Raw genomic sequence first — 10294 nt, 5'->3', positions numbered from 1 at the left:
TCTGTTTGAGTGGGTCCAAATAGGTCCATGTGGAGAAGTTCCATAATCCTTGAGGTATGAATTCCTGTTGTTCCTTTGTGGCTACTTCTTGTCATCTTGTTTTCAAGACAAGCATCACATTTTCTATTTTCATCAATGTCCAGTTTTGGAACACCTCGGTATGCTCCTCCTTTTAGTCCCTTTTTCATATCATGAAAATTTATATGCCCCATTCGTTGATGCCACAGGAGTGTTTGATTGATGGTGATTTGATTGCATGTTAAATGGCTATCCCATGTGTAGCATCTATCCGAGGACCTTTTTCCCATCATGACACATTCATGTCTTTGGTTGTACACTTTGCAATTTTCTTTCGAAAATTCTACCCTCAGTTCATCTTCACATAGCTGACTTATACTGATAAGGTTTGCTTTTAAACCTTGTACCAAGAAGACTTTTGGTAATCTAGGTAGACCATGGACATTCAGTGTTCCACTGGCAATGATTTGCCCCCTTTCTCCATCTCCAAAGGTTACATGTCCTTCACTTTTGTAATGGATGTCCTCTAGATTGTTTGGGTTTCCGGTCATGTGTCTTGAACATCCACTGTTAAAGTACCAAACACTCGTTTCTTTGCTGATTTTTGAAGTATAGGCTGTGAATGGTGTTTGATTTTTTCTGACCCAGACTCTTTGGGCTGGTTTTTCTTGCCTTACCCAGGTTCTGTTATGGAGATCATTTTGTCTTTTATAGCAGTGTGCCTTGATGTGTCCTAATCTGTGACAGTAGTAACATCTGATTCTTCTTCGGTGTTGAAAGTGATGTTGTAACACTTCTCTGTTTTTGACTGCAGAATCTTTTCTTGTCGCTGAGTCTGGTTGTATGGTACCTTCAGTTAGTCTTCTTATTTCCTATAGCAACCTGTCTTCTTCTTTCAGTGATTTCATTAACTTTTCTTGAGTTTCTTTGTGAAGAAGTATTTCTTTTTCCTTTTCACTTTTAAGAAAGTGATTTTCTTGCATGAGATTTAGGTTTACTTTGATGATTTCTTCCCACTTGGCTTGCAGCTGTGTGTAGGAGTTTAATAGATCTTGCATGTCCTCCTCTGATTCATCATTGCCTTCATGATTTGTCAGAAAGGCCACAAAATTTGTGTTGTTCTCTTCTTCACTATCTGAATCATCACTCAAGGTTGTTACATATGTTTTGTTCTTCCTCCTTAGGTAGTTTGGACATTCCGACTGAATGTGTCCATATCCTTTACATTCATAGCACTGTATTCCATCTAGGTTTGAATTTCCTTTCTTCTTGGTATTAACGGATTGGCTTTGTGCAAATGATGGATTCCCTTGATTATTTGAAAAACTCTTGTTTTTGTTTATGAATTTGTTAAATTTCTTGAGAACTCTGTTGAAGTTTTTTGTCAGCAATGCAATGGATTCTTCCATGTTTTCAGTATCTTCATCTGAGTTGGTTTCATGTTTTGATTGAAGGGCTATTCCTTTACCATTAGACTTTTTGTTTTGCAGCATCTCAAGCTCATATGTTTTAAGGTTTCCCATTAGATCACTTAACTTGCAAGTATTGAGATCTTTGCTTTCTTGAATAGCTGTTACTTTCATCATAAACCTTTCTGGTAATGATCGCAACACCTTCTTTACTAACCTGTTTTCAGGTATGGGTTCTCCTAAGTTATAGGCTTCTCCAGCAATTTCTAGTATTCTTCCATTAAACTGTGTGATATCTTCTTCTTCATCCATCTTCAGATTTTCAAATTGAGTTTGGACCATTTGTAGTTTTGATTGTTTGACTGTCGAGTTTCCTTCATGATGATCACACAATATATCCCATGCTGTTTTTGCTACATTTGTGGCAGCAATTAGTTTGAATGTTTCTTCACTTACGGCTCCGTAGATGGCATTCATAGCTTTTGAGTTATAGTCGAATTCTTTGAGTTCTTCTTCGCTCCAATCAGCACGACCTTTTGCTTTGTTATTGTCATCAAGGGGATGTTTCCATTCGTTTTCAACATCATTCCATACTCTTTCTCCTTGGGCTAATATGTAAATCTTCATTCTTGCTTTCCAATAAGAGTAGTTTGTACCACTTAGGGTTGGTGGCCTGTTGTTTGATAGTCCTTCTCTGGGGAATTCCATTAGGATCCTGCTAATAACTTAAGCAGTTTGGCTCTGATACCAATTGAAAAATGTAACGCGCAACACACAGAGATGTTAAAACAATAGTTGTAACACAAGAGACTTGATAACGCAGTTTGGGAAAAACCCTATTCTGCGAGGCACTTCTCAGTTTTGAGAATTTGCCTAAATCCACTAAAAGCTTAATATTCAAAGTACATAGTTTTGGGACCAGAGATCACACAATAGATTGATCTTCTCCTATCTAATCTATTGTAACCTAAACACATGTACTACTTTCTAGGGGAATTTAGAATCCTCTCAAAAACCTCTTATACCTCACAATGTTAGCTAGGGAATTCGTGTCTTGGGTTTAGTTGAGAAGTTCTTTAAATAGCCAACTAATCAGAATAAAAACAGTACTAGTATTATTCCTGGTTTGTTTGGGATTTGATCTTCAGTCTTTGTGATCTTTTTTCCGACTTGAATTGGGATTCCTTTTTGCCAACAATTAAGACAAACTTTTTAATTCAACATGGCCTTTTCGGGAAATCTTCCTCGAGAAATGTACCTAAGGCACCTTTTGCGTTGGTAACATTCTTCATGCACTTTGAGGTTTTATATTGTTCGCTCAGAGAATGTTCGAGTTGTAGTGTACAAGGAGTCACTTTTAATATTTGACGAGTAACTCTTTGTAGCTTACCTCAGCAACCCTTTGAATTTAACTTTCTTTAGTCAATCCTTACTCTTCGAAAATTAACTTTCCGTGTCCCTTTACTATCCGGCTAAGGTTGACCCTTCCATTCTTCGGTCAAACCTTCTGATCTTGTACTGTTCGAGTTTTCATTCTCTACTATTCTAGTATTCTACTCTCGTAGTTGTGACTGTTCGACCCTTTGCAATACACTTTTCAAATGTCTCAATTAAGACTATGACTAATTTGACTCGTGGGTTTACTTTTTGAATGCATTTTACTTCCTGGTTAGTTGACTTGTCGATTGGTAAGATTTATTCTCTAACTTTTACCTTTCGAAGTCTGATAATTGTTCGAAGACTAATGGAAATCCTAAAGTTCCTTCACGAATTGATTTTACTTTCCAGATTAGTTACTTTCCGGTGGATAATGCTTCATTCTCTACATTACTGTTCGAATTCCTAATTCTAAAATAAAAACTGGGGACTAAAAATCCCTAACGCTTTTGGTATCACCAAAATCTAAATTACAATGTTTCTAACAATTTCCCCCCCTTTTGATGATGCCAAAACTATTACTCTTTTTATGTGAGTGATTTTGAACTTGAATTGCTTTTTATTACAATTCAGCCCATAATTGAGTTTGACAAATTATTCTAAGATATGAATATAACTTGCAACCACGACAAAAAAACAAAACTGATCTTTAGATTAATTTTCAAAGACATTACAAACCAGGGTTAACACAGATATATTAAAAAAATAATTTAAAGTAGGAAGAAAATAAATATTACAAATCACTTAAAGATTCTGTCTTCTTCTTCCTTTCTTTAGCTGTTTTCCTTTCCCGTTCATTCAGCTGATCAAGAGCAAATTTAATGTTGTTCCTAGATCTATACACATCATCAAGAACAACATGAGATTGATAAGAACTAGAAATGTTGAAATTTAAATAGTTCCCGAAGGCTTCTGCAATTGTCTCGCATTCAAGCACTACGCATCTCCACCATACGATGCATTCATTTAGTTTTCTCCCATCAATTAGGGAGATTCTAGTATCATTGATCAATTTAAAGAGAACTTTACCAAGATGTTGATCAATGTCAAACATTGATCCTTCTTTTCCCCTTTCAAATTTCTCTAGTATTGCTTTCTGAGCAACTTCTTCAATTTTTTCTCTTCTTTCTAGCCCTTTCGGCTTCATCTTGCCTATCCTTTTCCTTTCATTATTGCTCATTCATGCCAGACCTCTAGCCATAACTTTCTACAAGGAAAGAAAGTCGATAACACTAAAGGGGATTCCTAAGCAAATTAGAATAAAAAAAGCTAGCATAAAAGAACTTTCTAAATGAAAGAAGGAACGAGCAAATAGTTTTCTTATTCATTGTACAACAGGATTGAGTCCAGAAATAGAAAATGATGAATTTAAAATAGTTGAGCTCAATCTAAGCATTGAGAAAGCTAAAGATATAGAGACTGATGATCACAAGCTTAATAGGTGTTGAAAGACTTTGTTGATATATTTGAAGAACCAAAAATATTGCCTCTTAAGAGGGATTGTGATCATGAGATTCCATTGCTACCTAACTTATAGGAATTTATAGATATTCCCATGAGCAGAAGGATGTCATTGAAAAGATGGTTGAAGAGATGTTACAAGTTAGGATAATAACTCCTAGTACCTCTCATCAGTGCTCCTAGTACCAAAGAATGATTCCAGCTTGGCAGTTTTATATAGAGTATAGGGTACCCAATGCCATTATAGTAAAGAATAAGTATCCAATCCCTATAACTAAGGATTTATTTTCTAAACTAGTAGGAACTAAGAACTTTACAAAAATTGATTTGAGGTTTGGATATCATCAGGTTAGAATAAAGGTGGGGGAGGGGGAGGGGGAGGGGGGTGGTGGGGTACAAAACAGCCTTTAGAACCCACCAAGGACTATATGAGTTTAGGGTGATGCCATTTGGACTCACCAATGCCCTTCCAACTTTCCAAGCCCTCATGAATATGGTCTTCAAGCCCCTTTTTGAGGAAATCAATACTATTATTTTGTTATGACATTATGATTTATAGCTCATCTTGGGAAGAACATGTGAGAAGTCATGCAAACTATGAGGTAAAATCAACTTTGCCAAGCTCACCAAATGCTCTTTTGCCAAAGGCCAAATAGAGTATTTTGGGCACATCATAACTGGAGAAGAAACATAGACTAATCCAAGCAAAATAGAAGTTGTGAAATCTTGGCCCAAACCTCAATCCATCAAAGCATTGAGAGGTTTCTTGGGACTCACACAGATACTACAAGAAGTTTGTAAAGGGTTATGATGTCATTAACAAGTCGTTGACTAATATGCTTAAGAAAACCTCATTTCAATGGAGTTAAGAATTTGCTATTGAGGCTTTGAAATAAACACTATGTTAAGCTCCTATTGATCACTCTTACTTTTTACTATACTAGTATTTTACCCGTGCGATTCACGGATAATATTTTTCTATTAGATATTTAAATAATATAATTAGAGGTTAAATTATAAACAATAAATAATTGTAATATTTTTTAGTGTATATTTGTTCAATGATAAGATAAGTGCAAAAGTATGAATAATATATGTCTCGATATGTAATTTTATTACTATTTAAATAAATATGGGAAAAAGTTAAATAATTTTAAAAATCATTAAGATGTGCAAAGATAATTGGAATCAAACCGTATCTTAAAGTTGTTTTAAATTACCTGATTTAAAACAGTTTTGTTCCCATAATTTTTTTTTTTTGTATAATAAATATGTTTGAAAGATTAAAAAAAATTATACAATAGTCTGGAATTAAAAATACTCGAAATTAAACATAATGATTTTCATTAGTACTGTAGTAAATTTTCTTTAGAAAGTAAAGAAGATAATAAATTTAATAACAACTATAATATTAAAATATTATTTTAGAATGAAGTCGAATATTTACAAATTTTGAAAAACTTCCTTGTATACAATGTTTGCTGTTGAAGTTGTTCTGATGCTTTCACTGTCAAATATTTTCAACCCCTCTGGTATAATTGTCCATGACTAAAGACATGTTTTTTCAAGAATAGGCCTACATGAGAAAGCGATTGTCCTTGACTCTTATTAATCGATTGGTCCCAGAAAGTACATCTTAAAGTTTTTCCCCTGTATAAAGTTGTTCAATAAAAAATATAATATTTATTTTCAAATATAGTAACATACAAAAGTAATAGAATTGTAATATGTAAAAATAGTTTTTAAACATTACTTACTCATGATCTTGAATAACAATCTCCATGAATCTTTTTTGTCGTCCAGAAACTAATGTAGTGCAGGGTGATTGCATAGATACAATAAAGCCAATCAAATCTATTTAAACAAATACATAATTGTAAATAATTAAATGAGATAACATATGCTAAAAGATGAAGTTATTGTATACTAAAAAATATTACCAAATAATTCTGAAGAAATTATATCTTCTGGTTTAAGTTGGCCAAACTTCTTGAATTTATAAATATTGTTTGGGAAACTGGTATCTACATGTTCAATCACTTCTGTGCCTCGCATGGAACTGAGCATGTATTTGTGTTGAGTGGTTTTGAATGGCATAGAACTGTTGGAAACAATGAAATTATTTATTGCGTATAAACAGCCTGTATTAAGCGTACACTTGAATTTTTCAACATGTAGTTGTTCGAATGTCAAGTGTATACGGGTACCCTGATATATTAATAATAAAATACAAATTGTGAATGAATATACACACAAAAAAACCAAATTTTGCCTATTTTTTCAATCCAAATAAAGCATAATACTCCGTATTAATGTAACAATGATATACAAAATTTAAAAAAGAAAGCAAATAAACCAAACAAAAAACAACAATGGTTAAAGCCAAATAATAAATAACAAATAATAATAATAATAATAATAATACAAAAACAACAATAGTTAGCCGTGAAACAAAAAAAAAACAAATATAAATAAACCGCACAAACAAATTTAAATAAACAATATAAACAAATTAGTAGAGGGGTTTAGAACATATATATGAATTCAAATTCAAGATATATATATATATATATATATATATGTATGTATGTATGTATGTATGTATGTATGTATGTATGTATATATATATATATATGTCAAGAACATATACCTCCACATCTTCCAGCACAGATTCTAAGCTAAGGTTGCTCATCGGTTGTTCTTGACTTCGTAAAGACGAATCAATCGTACTTTTATTGCCCACGCAATATTGTAGGCGTTTATATTATTTAGTGCAACAAAAATAGAGGCCATTATATGTAGATTTTTCTTCGCTATACTATGAGGCTAAAGTACTAAGATATAGTGAAAGATGTGAAATTGGTTAAATGATTGCATGATTTATATAGTGATATGAGAATTTATTAGATAATAAATTTATTTGGAAAACTTTAAAAATAATTAATTAATAATAATTATTGATTGACTATATATTGTTTTTTTTTTGTACAAATAAGTAAATATTATCCTAACATTTGACCATATTCTACAATGTACCTAAACTCATATGCAATCTATATTCATACCAATCACTAATAAATAATATAAATAATTATCTATATTCATACTAATCACTAATAAATCATATAAATCATTATAAAACTGTATCCATTTATATACGCATAACTTGTGTATGCACTTATATATACATAAATTTCTATATATATAACGTATATATACATTATATTATATTAATTATAAATATTCCACCTTAATAGTTATATTATATTATATTAATTATAAATATTCCACCTTAATAGTTATCCATATATATATTAATTATAAATATTCCACCTTAATAGTTATCCATATATATGTATATACCGTACAATTATACATACATACATACATACATACATACATACATACATACATACATACATACATACATACATACATACATATATATATATATATATATATATATAAACAAATGATAAAAAAACTATAATATTGTGTAAAGTAAAATTATAATTCATAATTGATTAAATTTTTTTACCAATTATAATTAATTTAAATTTTTAAATTAATTATTAATAATAATCACTCCTGTTATCATTTTAAATTAAATCAATAAATCAATTTACCATGAATCAAATTAACGAAGATAATGATTTTTGAATCAAATTAACGAATATATATGTTCAAAATATATTAATATTGCAATAGTTTATATAGAAATTAAGGAAGAGAGAGATAGAGGTGAAAAAGATAAGAAATTAATAGGAGTGGAGATACATTAATTAATTATATTATTAACAAAATAAGAATTTTTTAATTTAATTATATTAATTATGTTGTTACTAAAATGCCCTCCAGTTTTGGGGGGAAAAGTCTTGCTAGGCACTTCTGTTATTATATATATATATATAGATATAGATTTTACCCCATGCTTTTGTCTATTTGGTACATATTATGGTGTGTTTAATTGGGAATTGGACTAACTAGTGTGTCTTTGCATGTAGGTTCATCCAATTATGCAATAAAGGGAAGATGGAGCATTTTGAAGCAAAGTTGACCAATTTAGGAGCTAGAAATTACAAGGGAAGAAAGCAGAAGATCAATTGGAAGTAACCCGAGAAGAAAGTGCGCGAAATGGAGCAAAGCAAGAAAGTGGTGTGGTTTTAGCAATAGTCATGAGCGTTGTCACGCTCGTGATGTGACTGTCTCCACATATGGGCTTCGTCACGCCCGTGCACTGACCCTAGTTATTTTCATATTTGAAATAGGGAATCCAAGAGGATAGTGAACAGTAACGTAGGGAGTAAAACGTAGAGTGAGATTTCGAAAGACCAAGAAAACACTTTTTTTTTCATCCAAAAGGGTATATTCTTTTGTTTTCAAGATTCCGTCTCAAAAGGAGATAATAGAAGATAAGTTGTTTATTGCTTTTACTTTTATTGCTTTGAATATGATGTCTTACTTTAAAAAGTCTTTGCTTTATTTGTTGAAATCATGAGTAAGTAGTCCTATTTAGGATTTGGGTTGAGGTTGATATAAGATTCTAATGTATATTTAATATCTAAGAACATAATAAGTCTCAATCAAGGTTATATATCCTTGATTTATGTCCATCTTTTTGTATGCTAATAAATGTATACATTTTGCTTTAAATGTTTTACACTTCAGTGTTATTATACAAAATTGTCCCTACTACATTCTTGTTATACAAAACTACCCTTACACAGTTATAACACCGTTAATTTTAACTCCATCATTATTACCATACACCTATATCTATCATATCTTTTTCCTATTCTTTAATTATCATTTTATTAAAATCATTATATAATCAATTTAATGGTTGGTTATATTTTAATTAAATTTCTATTAATGGTAAATCATATATGTGTGTATAAAATACATATATTATTTGTGTATATATAATTTGAATTAAAAATTTTAGTTATTTATTTGTATTTATTAATGTTTTAATATTGGACATGAATTTTCGCGCATCGCGCATACAAAATACTAGTCTATTGTATAAAAGGGGTAAAACCCAGTCTAGGGTTTCGATGTTTGTGACAGATTTTGTGTATTCTTGTGTTAAGCTTTGGTACACAACATTCTTAGCACTAATCTAGTAGGGAATACAATTGCAACAAAAGTTGGATTGGTATTCCCACAACTCCCTCTCGTAGCCCCTTTTTGTTCCTCTATACGAAAGTAGAGAATTTTAGAGCTTTATTAAGGGAATTGATACATCATGATAGTTGGGCAATTCCCGCCTTTCTTTGAACTTGCATTGATCATGACAATGACATGTAATACCCTGACTTGGTGATTGGTGATCTTCGAACCTGAAATTGTGTTTGTCTCCTCTTAATCATTAGGTATGACATTAGAATCACATGTTTCATCACCTCAAATCCTTCTTTTTTATTTTGAATATTTGTTTGTGTTTGTTTGCATATTTTCCCGATTCCAATTATTGCTTAGCTTTCGCCAATTTCTCTATTTTTGTGTCTAGATTTCTCTTTCAAGATCATGCCATAGACGCCATCTCAGAGAACGATAAAAAATAAAATTCTTGTTTGAATTCCACTGGATCACCTGCTGGCACTGCCAAACTTTAAAAAAGAATTTATTGTGGAAATAGATGCAAGCCACAAGGGAATAGGGGCAGTCATAAATCATAATGCACTAAAGGAAATCTGTAGCATATTTCGACAAAGCATTTGACAACAAACATTTGGGTTTGTCCATTTATGAAAAAGAGTACTTATCCATCATCAATGCAATAGAAAATGAATATCTAGGTTATCTCTTAGGGAAGCACTTCACAATAAAGATTGATCATCAAAGTTTGAAATTTTTACTAGGTCAGAAGATAACTACAACCATGCAACAAAGAAGGCTTATCAAGCTATTCGAGAATGGATTATTCTATTCGGTATGTTCAAAGGTTTTAGGAGAATAACTTGACT

At 31.5% G+C, this 10294-nt stretch overlaps 1 protein-coding gene across 1 annotated transcript; it reads right to left on the bottom strand.

Annotated features, from left to right (window-relative positions):
• Positions 1-890: 890 nt before the first annotated feature.
• LOC116024071 lies at positions 891-2135 on the bottom strand. The gene is made up of 2 exons (XM_031264974.1): positions 1386-2135; positions 891-1220 (listed from the first exon to the last, which is right to left on the bottom strand). Exons 1-2 carry the CDS (start codon positions 2133-2135, stop codon positions 891-893), a joined length of 1080 nt encoding a protein of 359 aa, XP_031120834.1.
• Between the last annotated feature and the right edge of the window lie 8159 nt (positions 2136-10294).

The sequence above is a fragment of the Ipomoea triloba genome, chromosome 7, assembly GCF_003576645.1.
Source record: "Ipomoea triloba cultivar NCNSP0323 chromosome 7, ASM357664v1".
NCBI lineage: Eukaryota > Viridiplantae > Streptophyta > Magnoliopsida > Solanales > Convolvulaceae > Ipomoea > Ipomoea triloba.
The sequence above is the reverse complement of the archived record's forward strand: the minus strand, read 5'-3'. Positions and strand labels throughout refer to the sequence as shown.